The following is an 18722-nucleotide window of genomic DNA, read 5'->3' as shown; positions in this document are numbered from 1 at the left end:
CCAGTGATTCTGTCACTTACTCTCCATTCCCCACGACCTCCTTCCCTTGGGGTCCCCTCAACTCCAGACCATGACGCCATGATTTTGTTTGTTTTATATTTGACCAAAATATTCTGGTTTAGATACAGATATTTACAGAAGGTGGGGTGGGGCGCAAGAGAGAAGGGCGGGTGTATGTACAAGGCTAAGCTGCGGAGGGCAACGACCTCCACACTAAGGCAGGGTTTTTGTGCACGTCGGTTTCCATCCCACGACCATGTTCGTCTTTACTGTGCAGAGAGGCGGCAGCCACTGCCTGCCCACCCAGGTACCAGCCACAGGAGACTGTTGGCCTTGGGATGAAGGAGGTTTATAAGAGTCCAGCAGGTCCTTTCTGCTCTCCTAGGAGCCAGTACGTTCGCATCTTTCCCTTTCCCTGGAAGTGGGGAGGGGAAGAGACCTCAGATTCCTCTATCTTGGTCCCTACAGTTCCTGCTCTTCCCCCAGGGCCCCCTGATCACATTAATTCTCCTGCTCCACTCCCCCTCCCTGTGGCCTGCTGTCACCTTCATCTCCACATCCCCCCGAAGCTCCAGCTGGAAGCAGCCGAGCTCGTCCAGGGCATCCTTGGTGGTAGAGGAGACATGGATCTTCAGGGCTGGGGTGGAGAGGGATGGTGGAGAGGAGAGTCAAAGGAATAGCCCAGGAAAAGTGGCAGGACTGGAGGGCACTGTAGCCAACCACCCTGCTGCCCTCAGGAGCCTCCCAGTCTCCCCACTGCACATGCACCACACCCAAACTATCCTCAAGGGCGGGGCAGTACACAACTGTGATTACTCGGCTTGAGAGGGCTGAAGGAATCTGAAAAGCCAGCGAGAGCAAGAAGGATTGAAGTTGAGGATGGGCCCAGACTAACGGCTCACCTTCTCCATTGGACTCCATTCGGGAAGCAGTGTTCACCGTGTCTCCAAAAAGGCAATAGCGGGGCATCTTCAGGCCGACGACCCCGGCGCAGACGGGCCCTATGGGAAACAACAGGTTGGGAGAGTGTGGCGAGGCTAGAGACAAGCGAGGCCCGGGGTGAGAGGCAGCCTTACCAGTATGGACGCCTATGCGTAGCCTCAGCTGGTCATGGGGCCGGTGGCGGATGCGGAAGGAAGAAACCGCATCTAGGAGCGCTAGGGCCATACGGGCAATTTCTGGAGCATGGCGTTGACCATTGCGGCCTGGGAGGCCAGAGACCACCATATAAGCATCTCCAATGGTCTCCACCTGATTGAGAGGGGGAATAAAAGGTTACCTCTATCTGTATCACTGGGGACGGGAAAGGAAGGAGAGAGGGGCATACCTGGACCCCAATATAAGTCAGCTTGGGGGCCAGGACACTGACGAGAAACCAAGAGAACCTTTAAATCTCTCCGCCGCACTCCAGCCCCTGGTGGATCCTTGGGAAACCTCTGCTGGATGAAAGGACACCCTGTCTGCAGCAGAGGGTGGAAAATAGGCTCTGCTCTCTGGAAACAGGAGGCAAAACAACAGGGCCAGATTGAAGCGCTCAGGGGGCCAAAGAGGAGGGAGAGCTGCCCGCTGCAATGGACCGCAGACAGCCCAGCTTTCACCGGGAAAGAGAGCGAGCAGGCACTGGGTTTGTTGGTTGAACTGTTATTGTTTAAGAGAAAGCCTGTGTTTTGAGGCTAGCCACAGGAAGGATTTTAGGCAGAGACCTGTGGCTGGATCCCTGAAATGATTGAGAAAATAACGAGCGTGTTTTTTTTAAAAAAGGAAATGGAGGGAAATAGAAACAAGTCCAAAGAGAAGGGGCGGGGCTGGGTCTGTATCACCTGCCTGCGGAGTGCCAAACGCAATGTTAGGCCCTTTCCATTGGACAGATACCACATCCCCATCCTACAGACCAAACACCAGCGGCAGGGTAGGGTCTGCTATTGCCCAAGGCCACACAGTGAGTGACGAGGGCAATATGCAAGTCCAGTCTCCGCCCCAAAGCTCAATGAAAGCCCGCGCTCCACCAACCCAATGACTCCAACCAAGAGCTTCGTGACAATATTTTTCAGGACTGGCCGCTCACCCTAATAAGCCTTTCTGTACCCACATTCTGTGTGATCCTTCCACGCCCAGAGGGAGCTGGAGAGAAAAGAGGGCTAGACTGTCTATCTCCTCAAGCAAAGACGCAGCAGGTAGAGGCTAGGTCCCGAGCAGGGACGGTTCTGCTCTTTGGATGGCGACAGATAGGTCTTTCTGGACTTGAATGTCCCAGCAAGCAGCCGGCTCTCCATTGTTTTGTCTGTAAAATGGGGAGGGGCCGCCGGCTCATTGGAAGGGGTCTAACATTGAGTTTGCACATGGCAGGTAGCACACATCTAGTATGTGACCAGGGAGGCCGACAGTTCATGAGGAATTAGACTGGAATGCCTATTATGGTGCCAGGGCCACGTCTGCCTACAAAGAGCACTAGGGTCGACATGGCATCTCCCCCCTGGGCCCGGACAACAGAAAAGCGGGTGAAGGGAGACGTCGGACAGTGCAAGCTATGACAAAATAACAAATCATCAAAGGTTCATGAGGGAGTGGGGAGCGGAGAGGGAGGGGGAAAATGAGCTGATGCCAGGGGCTTAGGTGGAGAGTAAATGTTTTGAGAATGATGAGGGCAACAAATGTACTAATGTGCTTGACACAGTTGATGTATGTATGGATTGTGATAAGAGTATGAGCCCCTGATAAAATGATTTCAAAAATATAGCTGAACTCACTGCCATCGAGTCGATTCCGACTCACAGCGACCCGAGATGCTTGGCCACTCAGAAAGGGAAAGCACAGGGTAAGGCTGGGTGCATCAAGAATGGGCCTTCGAGGGCTCTCAGTAGAAAGGTGGCCCCAGATCTCACCTTGTAGACGTCAAAGTTGTCAATTATGGCATCGAAGCAGGTATAGAGGTCATTAAGAAGTGTCACCACCTGACAGGGATGGAAAAGCAAAGGTCCTGAGACTTACACCCCACTTTGGAAGGATTCTTTACCCACACGCCATACCAAGACCCAGGAACGCCAATACCAAGGATCCCTTTGCCCTGATGGTGCTCCCCCAGGCCCCTCTCTCCCCTCCCCGCTCCCACCCTGGCTCTCACCTGCATGGGGGTGCTCTCTGCTGACAAGGCCGTGAAGCCCACGATATCACTGAAGTAGATGGTGACACTGTCAAAGGCCTCAGCCTGTACAGTCTCTCCCCGTTTTAACTGCTCTGCCACGGAACTGGGAAGCAAGGGTACAGTTTGCACCTGCCTCCGAGAAAGGGCTGCACATCCGGCTGTTGCAGGAATGCACTCTAGCGCAGTGGAGGAGGACAGTGGCTGGGAAGACCTCACAGTCTGGGGGGCAAGGTGAGGTGCACAAGTGGTACGGGGTTGGAAAGGGAGCCCTGGGCATGGGACGCAGTGCCTTGAGGTGGGGTGGTTGTACAGCCGCTGGCTGGAACCAGGGTGTGATAAACAGTGCCCTGAGGAGAAGGGAACGCAAGGCAAGCCAGCAAGGAGGCACGGCAGCACAGCTCGCTTAGAGGCAGAATGATAGCACGTAGTCCTACTGGGTGCCCTAGAGCAGCTGACGAAGGCATGACAGAACCAAGCAGCGGGCTACAGCGTGAGAAGTGAGTTCTCAGTGAGGCAGACTCCCTGCGGCAGAAGACCCTGGGAGCCGGGAGCAAAAGCGGCACTCACTGGGGGAGGATCTGGTAGAGCAGAGCCTCGGCCTTGCGCTTCTCCTCCAGGTAGGCCTGCGTGCGCTCCTCCACCAGCTTCTCCAGGTTATTGGCATACTGCTCCATGCGCAGCAGCAGGTTGTCCAGGATGCTGGTGCCACCCTCCCTGCAGGAAAGCCGGGATACGGGTGTCTGCTTCGAGATTCCCAGGACCCCCTCCCCAACCCATGCCCTGGAACCCCATCCTCCAAGACAGGTGAGGTTTCTTATCCCTTCGGGCCCTCTCACTTGTTAAAGCGACGAATGAAGCCCTTAATCTGCCCGAAGTCTGGCCGCTCAGCTGGGTCCTGGGCCCAACATCTCTCCATCAGCAAAACTAGCTCTTCGTTCAGTTGGGTCCGGTCGATGCTTGGCCGGAAAAACGGCCGCTGACCATTTCGGACCTTCTGGACAATCTCTAAGGGTGACACACAGTTCGGATGAGGAGCATGGCCTCTCAGCTGGAAGGGCCCGTGGATAGTGGGCCGACTCTCACCTTTAGGGCTGAGGTCCAGGCCCTCCAGGTAGAAAGGGCCGCTGCGAAGGGCTATCTCCTGTAGGATGACCCCAAAGCTGTAGACATCAGCCTTTTGCATGCCCGCGGTTGGCAAGGCGTTACCACGGAGCAGCTCCGGGGCAGTCCAGAGCTTCTCTGAAACGGGGGAAGAGCTGGCCAGGTCTCCAAAACAGGACGCTCCCGTGCCCACCCGGGCGCGTTCCCACGGGGCTCCCACATTCCTGTTACCTCAGCACCATGGCCCCCACCCCCTACCCCAGGGGTAGATGATCAGAGTCATAGGAGCAGGATAACAAGGGGCTGGGGGGGGGGGGAGGACCTCACTGGCATAGAGGGCGTGGCTGTCCTCAGGCTCAGCTGTAGATCGGAAGCTGGCCAGACCGTAGTCTGTGATTTTGAGCACAAAACGACTATCCACCACACAGTTAGAGGACTTGAGACTCCCGTGGGACGCAATGATGCTGTTGTGGAGAAAGGCCATGCCCTGCAGGACACAGACCGGGTCACGGGACTGGACCACATCTGGACTGGGATATGTGCCCGGCACAAGGCGGGACTAACCAGCTGTCCAAAGCTGCACAGTTGCTACCCGAGGGAAGCAGGCCCGTCAGAGTCCTCCCTCCCGGGACCGTGAGCAGCGGGTTAGTACCAGGCCCCAAGGGTAGGTGACATACTTGAGAGAGGAGGGAAGCTACAAGTTATGACCCTCAAAAGGGCAGTCGGTCTTTTGGGCGGTAATAAGAACAGAACTATAAAGGTTCATCCCAAGGATGCTATGGTGCCCCCATGTGGTCTCAAACGCAGGGTCAAAAATTAGGGATATGTGGCTTGAGCTCGGAACATCAAGAGTTGACCAACCAGCTGTAAACACGCATGTGTAACCACGTATGTACACACTCGCCCTAAGGCTCACGGGAGGTAGGCCAGCAGAGGAGGAATGGGATCTAGTCAAAGAGACCGAGCAAACAGCAACTCAGAAGAGCCCAAGGAATGGATGGAATGATGTCAGGCCAACAGATCAGAAACCACCTGTGCCTGGGAGGGGCTCCGAGAGGGCAGAGTGGTGCATCCCCCACATGAAACCCTGGAGGCCACAAGGCAGTTCTGAAGGGGCAGCAACCCTCTGCGGTGTCCACACATCGGAACCCAGATCACCTATGTCAGGAGGCTTAGCGCCGACCCGAAATTCTACTCTCTGCGGGCTCTTCCTTTTACACCGGGAGCACTTGATCTCACCCACCTGTAGAATCCCCCCCCCCCCCCGCATCTGTCAGTAGAAACATGGTTAGGCTTCTGAGTTTTTCTAAATGACTTTCCCATCAAACCATATTGTCGAGCTGTGTTGTTATTGTCTTCACCACGACAACCCCAGGGAAGCCCCGCACCAGCTTCGCCTCTGCTGTGCCTCTCACTTGACAGGCACCACGGTTCATTGTTTAAAGTAGTGTTGTGAGAATTAAGCAGAGAAACCAAAGTCAGCTTGAGGTGACAATCGGAAGTGATCCAGGACACTTGCTCACTGGCAATGAGATTCACCTGTCCTACCTCTGCAAGGTTCAACTTTCTGCCTCCAAAATTTCATGGGCCGATGGCCACTTGGAAAGAAAGCTGAAACCTAGAAGACTATACATGAAAATGCCAGAGGCTTAGTATAATTTCCCTCATTATATCTGTATTTTATTAGTAATTATGCTCTTTTAGATTTTGGTTTTGCTGAACAAGAGAGCAGATAAGGCAAATATTGGTCTGAGAGTAAAATGATCAGAAGAAAAATAGCATATAAAAATGTCCATAGACTTCACTCATCTTTCACTATAAGGGAATTTTAATAAAAGCTGGTACAGGTCAAAGAGATCATGGGGAGAGTCTGAGATCTACATGGTAGAGAGTCAAAACTGATAGGTATGAAATTCCCTGTGACAGATAAAAAGTCCAATTCTCCCAGGGATACGCCCCCGGTACCTTATTTACGCATCATTTCCCAACCCTGGGAGTAAGGGGAATGGAGAGAAATGGATTTTCAGAGGACCAGACAGAGTGAAACCTTCAGCAAAGAAAGAAATTCCACGGCCATTTAGTCCATGCCAACTCATAGGAACCCTGCCTGGGCACAGCAGACAGCCCCTACCTGCTCCCAACGAGCAGCTAGTGAATCTGAACTGCCCACTTGGAGATTAGCCATCCAGTGCTCACCCAACACACCGCCAGGGCCCCTTGAACAAAGGGAGACCCTTTAACGTGGATGAACTCTTACGGTGTGAAGAAGACTCACCTTCACAAGGTCATTGATGAGTGAATAACGGAACATCCAGTCCAAGTTGATACTGTCATTCTCCAGAATATCCTGGTAAGTGACAGAGGATCAAGAACGTGAGTGTCTTAGTCCCATTATCTCAGGCCATGATATCACCTAACGCCGGGTCTCTTTGTTCCCTCCCCTCACTGCCCCTCCCCAACGATCCCCTGCACCTGCCTGCCCCTCACCTGCAAGCTGCCTCGAGGACAATACTCAGTGACGATGCAAATGTTGGGGGGGTCTATGCAGGCCCCAATAAAGCGAGTGAGGTGGTTGAACTGAACATCTCTCATCTAGCCGGAGAAACAGCAAGCAAGCAACAAAGGGTGGTAAGAAAAGGGAACAGCAAGGAAGCTACACAGTAGGTACAGAAATCCATGACGATGTGAGAGGACTTTCCCCTTAGTTGTATTTCTAACTTAAAACCATTTTAAAGACCCCCCTTGCCCTCTTCCCCCACCCCCACCCTGCCATCCATCCTCCATTACATACATGTTTGAGTTCAAACAGAACCTGCCGGGTCAGCTCAATGCGCTTCTTATTCACATGCTTGATGGCAACAACATTTCCCTGATGGTGGAAATGAAGGGGGGGAGGAAAATTAACATCAGACGGAGTTGCTGGAGGCGTGCGCATGCCGGAGACCTGTGGGAGCATCCAGGAGCTCCGCTGGGCACAGAGGAAGAGGAGAAGGAGGAGGAAGGGACTAGGGGTGGAAGTGTCAGGGGCAGAGGTGGCAGATGGGGATGAGGCAGGATGAAATGGTGGGGACCAGAAGAAGCGGACGACTGTTCACCTTGAAGTGACCGGTGTTGGCAAAGATCTGGTATTTCCCATGGGCTGTCATGAGCGAGCCGTAACTGGATCCCCGCTGGGGCCAAGGGCAACATGGAGGCGGAAGGATGAGAGGAACATTAGATGGCGGTGGCAGTGCAAGGGCGGTCATTACAAGCCGGTGTGCTGGGGAAAGTCCAGGGCTCGGAAGGACGGGGACTGAAGGCAGGGGGGCAGCAGAGGGACGGCTGAGGTAATGGCTCACCAGCGACAGCGTGAGGCGACTGCCTGCACCTTTGTGACAACGCTCTGAATTGCCAAACTGCAGTTCCTCCCAGCGGATCCGCCACAGCATGCTCGCCAGCTCCTTCTCCAGCATCAGCTTTCTGTAAGGACAACCCCCCTCAGCGGGCCGCCAAGCCCAAGCCCAAGCCCGCCACCCCGTGAGCCCATGCAGTAGCTCCCACACTGACCCCTCGAGAGGGGGACAGGACTGACAGACACAGATGCACTCTCTACGTGGCTGGCGCACACCCTGTGCTCGTGGGCAAGCTCACAGATCAAAAGTAAAAGTGATTTCTTAAAACGGTAGCACCCACAGAAAATCCCTCTTTGACCCCCCCCCCCCACACACACACACACGCAAGCACAAGGTAGGATTCTCAGTGAAGCACTTATAAGTAGCCCACCACCACTGGCCAGAGGGAAGATGTTCTCCTCATCAAGCCAAGAAGCCTTCTCCAGGTTTCAGGGCCTCAGCCAGAAGTGTCTGTCATGAGAAGCTCCTAGGGTGTGCATCCCCTCTGACCACAGTTGGGGGACGTGACTCCCCAGCTATCAGACAGGGACGAACGTAACCTTGATGATGGCAGATGGAAGCAGGCTACAATGTGGAACCTGGTCATTTGCTCTCCCTTGTGACCCACTTTGGATTTGTCCTAGTTTCCAATATCTCCTGTGTTTTCTTGACAGCGGTTTTTCCCTTCCCACCTCCGGTTTATTTTACTAGTATTGTTGGCCTTTGTTTTCTTCTTCCATTGCTAAATATGTTTGCTGCTTTCGTTGGGGTTTGGTATGTTTTCCAGGATAGGAAGCACGGGGTGGGCAGATGTGTAGAGACAATGACTGGTGTAATGGCTTGCCGGGGACCCGTTGGGGGGGGTGGGTGTTGGAGTGGGGGGTTGGGGTTGGAGGGGAGGGGGAGAAATACATGGAGGAGGAGGAGGTGGGATGTTCTGGAACTGAGTGTGGGGATGGACACACAGCTCCTCTTAAGATGACCGCTATGGGAGTGTGTGACATGTGAACTGTGTTTCGATGAAACCAGTGGAAAGATGGGACACCCCGAAAGTCTAGGTGGCACGGGGGAGGTGGGTAGCGGAGCAGTGGTGCGGCCGGAACTCACCGGAAAATGAGGAAGCTCGACACCCCAAACATGATGAAGGTGACGCCCGTGCCCAGAGCCACGATGGCCAGAGTGGAGAGTGGAGCTGGAGGACACAGAAAGGGCCCCTAAGAAAGACTGTGGCCCCCAGCTGTGAGAAGGGGGGAGGAGGAGGGGCGGGAAGCAGGAAGAGTTCTGGAGGAAAAGCAGTCAGGAGGGAGCGATGGTGGCGTGGAGGTGAAAATACGGCTGTGAGGAAGGCAGCCGGAGCGCTGGGGGGTCAGTTGGGGGAGGCGGGTACGGAAAGGAAAGGGAGGAAGGATCGCTCCCAGTCCCTGCACACACCCACTTTTATCACAGGATGGGTCGTCCAAGTCAAAGGCACACGGGGGGTTGTCCAGGGGGGGCGCCCCCTTCACCCAGGGAATAGGCCGCCCTGTCCACCAGATCTGCTTCTCAGCTCCCGAGTAGTAGGCTGCAGGCTGTGAGGGAGGAGAGAGCTAGGCCCACTGGCCTGCTCCCACCGCTCGCCCACCCACGAGGCGGTCCCAGCCGAGATGACAGGTCCAGGTCCCTGCCTCTCGTGCCATGAGTCTGCCCCGACTGGGCCCTACAAAAACTGGATTTGTGGGGCCCCCACTCCTTCCCTGTTCCCCCCACCCCATCACCTGAAAGTCCCCGGAATCCAGGTCTCCCATGGCCCATAGGACAAAATCCGTCTCCCGGTCATTGTTCTTGTCCATAACAACCAGGCCAGTTACACCTAAGACAGAAAAGAGTTCCCCTTACTGTGAAACCTACCTCCGGGCCCTCCCATCCTCACCATGCCTCCAATTACCCCAGTGTCTACCCGTCCCACCCCCCACCGCTTGTTCCTGATAGATGCCACCTCCACAACATCCTCGGACCCCACTAACTCTCCCTCCTGACCCTGGCAGCTGTGCCTTCCCCTGCCCACTCCCCTTCTGAGCCCAGTGCCAGCCCTCGCCGTTACCACGGTATCTTCTCCCCTGCATCTTCTCCACGATCCGCAGGCCGTCCTCGCGGGTGCCTCCTTCCTGCATGGTCTCGTTCAGGACTTCAGCATACAGCAGGATTCCATCATAGAAGCAGCCAGCAATGAGGTTCATCTGGGAAGGCAACCTCAGCTTGCCCTCCAAATGCCCTGAAAGGGCCCCTTCCCTTCCACCTCTTCTCCCTTCTGGTCTGTTTTCTGCCCTCCTCTCTGCTGAGCTGCCACCCCTGCCTAACTGGTCCCTAAGGCAGAAGGGATGTCCTCCAAGGAAGTGGGGCTTGTTCCAGGGCCAAGGCTTGGTCGTTAGGGAGGGGAGCCCTTCGGAGCCTGGCCTGACTCTCAGGGAGCAAGAGATGGACGTACCAGGGAGGGTGTTAATTCCACGCCAAAGTCCTCCCGGGCTCGCAGCAGCAGACGATGCTGGAAGTCCTGGTACTCGGGGTTGGGGGGCTCTCGGTATGTGATCACCAACACCGTCTGCGGAGGCAGGAGGGGCGTGGGTTTCCAGAAGGCCATTGGGGTGTGGGGGGGAGCAGGCGGGGAGGGAAGGTGAGATAGAGTCTGAAAGACTGTGAAATCTTGGGGGGGGGTGCAGCACTCCCCTATGGAAGGGAGCTAGTGCTGGTTCGGAGATCAAGACAGGAAAGAGATGAAGTCAACGGCAGCCCCCACGCCCAGCCCTCCATCTTTCCGAAGCTGCTCCTACACCAGGCACTCCTACCAGGCTGGCCCAGCACGCACTGGCTCGCAGCCCACCCTGTGGGGGGCAGGGGGTAGTCAGGGACGAACCTAGTCAAGACTGGGACAAGGTGGATCAGACTACTCCCTACATGTTCACAACTACTGATGGAATCAGTGAAACATGGGCATTCTCATGTGGGCAACTCGAACACTGTCTCAATCCAGTACTTAAACTCCAGGCCCTCTGGTCGGGGGCAGGGGCGAGAATACAGAGGTACCATCTGTGAAAGGCTGTGAGACACCTACACAACAGCCCTGTGCTGCTCAGGGAAGCGGTCTTACAAGTCACCCAGTAACACTCATTCTCTACGCACAGGGTGGCATAGAGGTTGAAGTGTTTGCTGGCTAACCCCAAAGGCCATGCTTCAAGCCCACCCACCACTCACACAGAAAGCAGTGGCAGCCTGCTTCTGTCCAGAGCCCAGCCTCGGACACCCTGCGGGCGATCCTCCTCCACCTGACTGTGTGCTAGGAGCTGGCCTCCACTCAAGGGCCATGGGCTTTAATTCTCTAGATTGGCTTGTTTACTAGACTACAGGCCCTCAAACATTTGGGTCTCGGGACTTCTTATGAATGACGGCGGATTCCAGAGAGCTTAGTTTCCGGGGGTTCTGCCTATGAATATTCCCCACATTGAAAAGTCAAGTTTGGGAACACCAGGAGATCCAGGCACACACATCCCATGGCTGCTGGAAAACTCCACTGGGCACTGTGAAAGAGGGAGTGGGGGCCAAGGCCAGCAACGTCTCCCTATTACGTTGTAACTTGTTCATCCTGACCTTGTGGTCCCCTCAGAGCATTCCAGAGATCCCCCAGGTCGCGAGACCACACTTTGAAAAACTACTGGGTTGGAGTGGGGTTTGCTCTGGATACTAGCAATTTAAAATAATAATCCTCCCAAGAGTTTGTGTGCTGGCTGGGGCGGGGGCGACTAGAAAGAAGCTATGTGATTGTCCCATTTCACGGTGGATCCCAGGTAAGAAAACAAACCAGCAAAGGCTGCTCAAAATAGGTCCCCCCGTGGGTGGCCAGCCTGGAAGCAGGAGGGCACCTAAGTAAAGTGCCCTGGTGGAGCTGCCCGCCGCGGCGGGGCCACCCACAAGGAGGCTGGCTCAGGCTGGAGGCAATGCCTACAAAGAATGGTCTCCCAGAGGAGACTCTGCCTTACACAGCCCTGGCTTTGCAGCTCAGTTCCATTCCTGCAGCTGATGTTCCACCACCTGCAACCCCTCTGAGGCTGGTCACCTAGGCTGTGGGCTGGACAGAGTCTGACCCTCCGGTCCCCAGTGGGACTGCCGGGGCCTCTGGATCCTTAGCTGGTCCTGTGCTTATCTCCTTCCACTGGGTCTCTACCGTGCTTCCTATTCTGCCTGAATGTCCTGGCTTATCGTGCCTGCCTGCTCCATTCCTGTCTAGACAAAATTCCCAGGCATATCCCTGTCTCCCCAACACACACTTGAAGTCCTCAAGTACATATGTGTACTCTGACCATGTGGGACACAAAGAGGAGCATGATCTGCCCTTGAGTGCCTATGGTCTAATGGAAGAGAGACATCCTACCGATAGACTTATCCTCGAGTTGGACGCCGTCCTGGATAAGCCCTGGGCATCTGTGGCAAATCCTCCTTGTCCACCCCCCACCCCCCAGTCCCTGGCCTGGTCCGGAGTCTCGGGGAGAGCCACATCTCAGAGGGGAGGCCCCTGCTCCTTCATCCAACTTCCCTTGGCCCCTACACTGCTTCAGCACTGGAAAGGGACAAGAGTGGCTATGCTACTGGGAAACTTCATCATCCGCTGCACACACACTCCCCCACCAAGTCCTCCCCAAATTCTGGGTTTTCTCTTAGTGTCCATTCCCCAGCTCATGTTGTACCAACCCCACCCCGGTGTTCCTGCCTGTGCAATGCCTGCAGCGAGTAGGAGAACGGAGAATCGATTGACATATGTGACTGTTAGCGGACTCGATCCTCTCCCCTTACGTTGGCTGGAATGTTCACCCAAGAGAAAGCTGTGGCATCCTCCCCTAGGGAGGGTCAGAGAGACCTTCCTTGGCCTCATCAGCTAAAGCCAACACAGTGCCACCGAGTCCATTCTGACTCACAGGGACCCGAGAGGACCCTAGCACTGCCCCCACTCGGTTTCCCATGGGGGTCTCTCCTCATGGAAGCAAACTGTCACATCTCTCTGCTACACAGGTTCCCACTGCCCACTTGGTGGTGATCAGCCAACAGCTCAGCGCAGAACCCTGGTGGCCACCACGAAGCCACAAGCCCACTACCATCCAGTGGATTCTGATTCATAGCGACGCTTGCAACACAGGAGAACCGCCCCATAGAGGGACCTCACAGATGGGACATCTGGAGGGAAGCAGGCGGCCTCAGCTTTCTCCTGCGGAGCAGCAGGTGAGCTTGTTCCACCGCCCAACACTTTGCCCACGGTGCCGCCCGGGTGCCTGCTACAGGAGAATGCCCCTCCCTCTCGCCTCCTACCAGCCTCTTCTCCTTGTCTTTTTACTATCGCTCATCACGATGTGTTTGTATTTCTTTGCCCGTATATACACTGTCCACACACCCCATTAAATGCAAGCTCCCAAATGGAAGAATTCTATCGCTTACGTTCTCCATGGTCTGCAGGGCCCAGCCCAGTGCATGAAGCTCAACACATGTTCAATCGATCCTAGTAGGAGGACTCACTCTGCACATGGGTCAAGGAGTAGACAAGCACCGACTGAACCGGGCGGCCACTTCTATGGTGCAGTTCAACACCCGAGTGGGAAACTCAGGCCAACCTGAAGATTCGACTTCCCAGAAGGGAAAAGTACTACTCTGAATATGCAAGTGGTATCTAATCAGATAAAGGTGAGGTAGCTCTCTTCGGCAAAACGTATCACATGACCAGAACCTGGCACTGGCCCGTGTTCAAGTGTGACCATCACAGATGCACACTCAGCCATGCAAACAGCTACGTCACTCACAGTCAGACCCATGAGTCTGTCACAGCCACAAGCCCACTACCATGAGTGTACTTCAGGTCCACGTCTCCAGACTCCTTTCTGGCCTATTACCATTGGCTTTGCTCTAGAACCCCCTTCTTCTCATCCAACCTGAACTGTCACTACCATTTGCACACACACACACACACACATACATACACACACACAAACAACAAAAAGAACTTCATGAAATCTTACTACAGAAGAATGGCCACCTACCACCCCTTATGTAAATCCTAGAATTCAAGACTCGGGGTTGAAAGGACATTAAGGTCACTTCACAAGCTACCTCAAATCCTATGGGGCAAAAGGAGGGAGATGAATAGAGAAACAACTTAACAATGTGCCTAAGTTCATGAAAGACTGGTGGAGAATCCGGAAGCGCTTCCTAGGTAAGATTTTTGAGAGGCAGAGATTTGGGGTGAGGGAAGAAAGGACATCCCAGAGCAAAGAAAAGGGCACACAGAGGCTTGGGGACAAGAAAGCTCGGGGGTCAGCACTCTGAGAGAAGTCTAGTCAATTTTTCAGAGAAGGTATGACTGAAAGAGTGAGCTGAGGCCAGGCGACAGAGGTCTGAAATGTCCCAACAAGGAGTCGGAACTGAATTCTCTAGGGCACGTCACCGACCGTTTTGTGCAGAGACGTTGAAATGGGCGGAGTTCTTTCCATTTTTTTCTTATAATTCTTTTTCTGTAAGTTCCTCTCTTTTCATGCCCACTACCGTTACTCTACTTCAGGCCCACAACACCAGGCTCCTTTCTTGGCCATTATCATTGGCTTCGCTCTAGAATCCCCGTCGCCACTTCCAGCCTGAACTGTCACTGCCATCTGCACAAACACACTTCACAAAAGGACCCTCAAGTTCAAGTCCAAGTTCCTTAATCTGAGGCTCAGCCCTCTCTTTCCACTGATGCTACCTTTTCAACATATTTCCTGCATCGCCATTAAAGGGCTCTTTCTTTCTTGTCAGATAAGTTATCTTCTTGGTCGCCCAAGTATGCCCATTCCTACATGTTTTCTCTTTGCTCCAGGCTGTCTGGATACCCTCTCCCACTCTGCCTGGGAATACCACATCTACCTCCGGAGCCTTCCTTTATAAGGCCTTCCGAAGCCTAGCCCACAAAGACGCTTCCTCCTCTGAGCCATAACCAGTTCTCAGTGTGTGTGTCCCAGGACACTGGCTCACACTTGTGAGCCACCATGCCTGGGCTTACCAAGTTGGGTGGGGGTCCTCCCAGGCACTGTGAATGATCTCGTCTAGTCTTTTCTCCCTCACCACACAGCCTACTGTGGGCATTTCAGAAAACCAGTGCTGGGGCATGACGGGAGATAAACAACCAAGTCAGAGTCACGCAGGTGAGAACCTGGAAAAGGATGGCAGGAGACTTGGAAAGCCTGTGTTCACCTCCCTCCTATAACTCAAGCGTTCCTGGCTTGTTCCTGGGGTGCCTGTGGGCTTTGTGGGGGGGGGGGTGTGAGAGAAATAGCCTCTCCAGTGTAGCAGCTGCTCCTCCTCCTCCTCCTCCGGTTGGCTCAGGGGATACCTGGAAGGCCTCTCTGAGGGCCTGGGCCTGCTCCCGCGTGCGGTTGTCCTGCCATGGCCGGCCTGTGGAGCGCGTGGGGCCCGCACGGAGACTCTCCCCAAAGACGTCCAGGTAAAAGAAGACATAGTCCCCATTGGTCAGGTTCTCCCTCTGGGCCTGAAGCAGTATCTCATGCAGCATCTCCAGAGGGCCGCAGATATACACAACTGGGAGCAGGCACAGGACAGAGGAGCACCCTGAGAGCGCGTCCAGGTCCCCAAACAGACCCCTCCCGGCGTCATCTGTTTCCATTTTAGCCGGCAGGAGCATGCTTATCAACAGCCCAGACCAGCAGATGCTCCGTCCCTCCCCCTTCTCAGACTTTGTCACACGTACCCTGGGGCCATGTGGACCATCTGGCAGAAGTCAGAGCCTGGCTCCAGACTCCAGAGGGAGGGAGCCATCATCCTCAAGCCACACACACCCCTCACCCCTTGCTACTCACCACCCAGCCCTACACACACACACACACACACACACACACACACACACACACACACACATTCTCTCTCTCTCTCTCTCTCTCTCTCTCTCTCTCTCTCTCTTCTCTGCTATTGCCTTGGCTCAAAGGCACTGACTGCTCAGAGCTTCTTTGAGCATGAGTTTCGCCTGGGCTTCCCAGACACGTCTGCTCAGCCCTTGATCCCAGGCACAGAGTGCTTGCTGTTACCATGTATGCCACCACAGGATCACTATCCATCGGGATCAACTCGATGGCCATGGATTTGTGTTTTTGTTTCTTAAGGGGTCTTGATGCCCCAGCCTGGGAAATCTCCACTCACACACAGGGGCACCCAAACACATTCCCAAATAGGCACTCCAAATTCCCACATCTCACATCCTCCACGGGTATGACCATCTCACTCTTGTTTATGTCTGCTCCCCTCCCTACGCCTTCCCCCTTTCAGCCTTCCCCCTTTCACAGCCGCTTGGCCCGCAGGGCCCTCCTGACCTCCACCCGCAGTCTGCCTCCGCTTCCCCAGCACTGAGCTCCAGGGAGATGACCGCCCTCCCTACCCCCCAGAAGCAGCCCCAGGCCACACTCACTGCGCCCGTTGGCCCGGATGAAGTGGGTGGCTTGCTCAGGGCCCCCCGGCTCCCGGGCGTACACCTGGTGCTGCACGCTGAGGTTGCTGCCCTGAAGGGCCTCAAAGATGCCCTCGATGGTGAAGTAGTGAGGCCGGTCATCGGTGCGCGCATCCAGGTACAGCAGGGCAGCGCGCGCAGTCCAGTTGAAGTGCCCGTGCAGGGTCACGACAAACTCACCCAGCTTGGGTGCCGAGGGGCCCATGCGAACCAGAGTGCGATAATGCTCGTTCTTAGCGGTGAAGCCAGAGGCCACGGCGCCTGCGGTCAGCAGGGGAAGGTGCCAATGGGAGGCAAAACGGGCCACCGAGGCGGCTGGGTAGACGCACCCGGGGCCCAAGAGGAGGTCCGGGTCATGGTACAGCTTGAGGTCCACGGCCCGCAGCGGTGCCAGGTACTCGGAGCAGGCGCCATCCAGTTCGGAGCTGACAAAGCGCAGGTCCACGGGCAGGACCCGGCCCAGGGCCTCCACAGCTAAGGCCACGGCAGGGCCCACCCGTGGCCAGGCCCAGGCATAGCTCAGGTTGTGCTCGGGCAGCACCACCGCCAGCGTCAGGTTCCGGGCCCCGGGAGGGCGCACCCCACCTGCCAGGGCTGCCACCAACAGCAGGAGGGAGGGCAGTGCCATGGGGACACAGCAGTGACCCCACCTCCCCCAGGCTCTGGGGCCACTGTGGCCTACCGGGGAGACCCAAGCACCGCCCAGCCTGGCACCTGGGAACGCAGGCCAGGAAGAAAAGTAAGGCCAGGCTAAGTGGGTGGGGGCACAGAAGGTGGTGGGGCGGTGGGGAGAGGAGGGTACGGTGGGAGGGGGCCTCGGGGTTGGGTAAGGGGTGGGTCTCGCAGCCTCGGGCACGGGCTGAGGACCAGGCGCACGTGAGCAGGGGCGCTGGAGGAGGGAAACTCTGAGGGGGCCTTGAGTGGGATGGGGGCAGCAGGGGCCGGCCAAGCAGCCTACTGGCTCCCAAGCTGAGAAGGTCCAGGGGCTCTGCGGCTGGGATGGGGTGCGGGGAGGAGGGGGCCGGTACAAAAGCCTGGGGGGGCCTCCCGGCTGACAGGGGTTGCGGAAAAGAGAGCCCCAGGGGTAAGGGGGGAGGGTGTCCGCGCCAAGGAAGGACAGGGACCATGGGCTGGCGGGGAGCGAAGCGAGGCCTGGGCCCGAGGGAGGGGAAGGCAGGGTCAGTCTCCCCGGGAAGGCTTTCCCTGAAGCTCCAGCTTGGACTAACGGGCCCTGGGCGCTGGTCCCAGCCGGAGCTGCGGCGGCTCCGCCCGTGTGTCCCAGCTCCCCTGCTCCGCTCCTCCTGGGCCCTGCGGCCGGCGCTGCAGCCCGCCCCCCGCCTGGGCCCCCGCGCGTGCCGCTCGTCCGGGTCAGGTCGCCTGGCCGGGCCCGTCTCCGCTCGCTGCGCCGGCGGCGGCGGCCGAGTGTGACTCCCCGGGCAGGCCGCCTGCCCCCGCCCCCCGCCTGGCCACTTCCCCCGCCCCCTCCCCCGCGGCCCCTCCTCCTCCGGCCCCACCCTCCGGCGCCTGCTGTCTACCCCCCCACCCCCCAGCCGGCACCCGGGGACCTCCCAGTTCCCGAAGCTACCCCAGTGGAAAGCGGGGCGGGGGCTCCGCTGTAGGGCCTCTGGGGCCAGTGGGGTCCCTGGGTGCCCCTTCCCTCCAGGGCCTACCCCTGCGGCCCCTAAACCCCTGGTCCACCCTGCCACCCTCTTGCCATCTCACACATTCCAACGACACCCCCACTCTGGGCCTCTCCTGGCACCCTCGATTACCCCATCCTTCTTGGGGCTCCCTCTCTGAACTCCCCGGAGTGCCTCATAGACTCAGGCCCCAGGAATCCCCCAACATTTGATATCCTCACTAGCCCTTCACCCAGTAAGCTAGTGCACCCTTCTAATGGCCAGGAACCTCTCCCCTTCTGTAGCCATGCCCCCTCTCGCCCGCACATGTCCACAGGCCTCCTGGATGGAATTGTCCTAGTCTGTAAGGCCATGTGTCTGCCTTCCCTCCCGCTAATGCCCTGTCCCCATGACCCTCTGTGTCCTCCCCCCACCACATCCTGGGTCCTCAGAGGCCCATCAGAGCCCACCAGCCGCCCCACCACCATCTGTTCCAGGGCAGCGCCAGCAACCTCTTCTTTCTTTTGTCTCCTGGGGGGGAGGGGGGGTTGAGTAGGCCACAGGCCGGCACCCAATGAAAGCCTGTAGCCTGACTAAGCACAGCCTTCCCCCAGCCAGGGCAGCCCCCACTGCGCCCTGCTCCACTTCCGCCCCACTCCTCAGCTCCCTACCTAGAGAGCTCCCCCAGGCACCCGCTCCAGAGGAACAGCTGGCCAGGGATGGCGATATGGTGGCTGGGAGGACCTGCTATGGGACCTGGGGGAGTTTCCTTCAAACTGTCATCGATGAGATGGCCTGACACCCATGCTCCTGCCCCTGCCCTTCAATCCACTTCTCCAGGAACCACTGTGCCAAGAAGCCAAGCAGCGCCTGGAGGGGAGGGGGGGGGGGGATGAGGGAGGGGCGGTTTCTCCGAGAGGAAGGTGACACCTAGTGGCTCAGTGGAGGAAGTAGAGGGCAATGCAGTTTATAATGAGGCTCCGTGT

General features: G+C 56.6%; 1 protein-coding gene across 2 annotated transcripts; it reads right to left on the bottom strand.

Annotated features, from left to right (window-relative positions):
- Positions 1-82: 82 nt before the first annotated feature.
- Positions 83-17549, bottom strand: NPR2 (natriuretic peptide receptor 2). 2 transcript variants are annotated; one of them, XM_075560123.1, is made up of 22 exons: positions 16079-17549; positions 14993-15198; positions 10079-10192; positions 9695-9830; positions 9369-9463; positions 9050-9182; positions 8722-8806; positions 7582-7702; positions 7339-7413; positions 7035-7112; positions 6731-6835; positions 6519-6590; positions 4571-4730; positions 4226-4381; positions 3979-4147; positions 3710-3856; positions 3122-3245; positions 2883-2951; positions 1077-1251; positions 903-1001; positions 546-637; positions 83-415 (listed from the first exon to the last, which is right to left on the bottom strand). In XM_075560123.1, the coding sequence occupies exons 1-22, from the start codon at positions 16743-16745 to the stop codon at positions 350-352; spliced, it is 3144 nt and encodes a 1047-aa protein (XP_075416238.1). In that variant the 5' UTR covers positions 16746-17549; the 3' UTR covers positions 83-349. The 2 variants fall into 2 exon arrangements, with proteins under 2 accessions (XP_075416238.1, XP_075416240.1); XM_075560125.1 differs by lacking the exon at positions 8722-8806 and having other exon boundaries at positions 9046-9182.
- Between the last annotated feature and the right edge of the window lie 1173 nt (positions 17550-18722).

This window comes from Tenrec ecaudatus, chromosome 10 (genome assembly GCF_050624435.1).
Source record: "Tenrec ecaudatus isolate mTenEca1 chromosome 10, mTenEca1.hap1, whole genome shotgun sequence".
NCBI lineage: Eukaryota > Metazoa > Chordata > Mammalia > Afrosoricida > Tenrecidae > Tenrec > Tenrec ecaudatus.
Note: the sequence above shows the minus strand (reverse complement) of the source record. Positions and strands in the feature narration are given on the sequence as shown.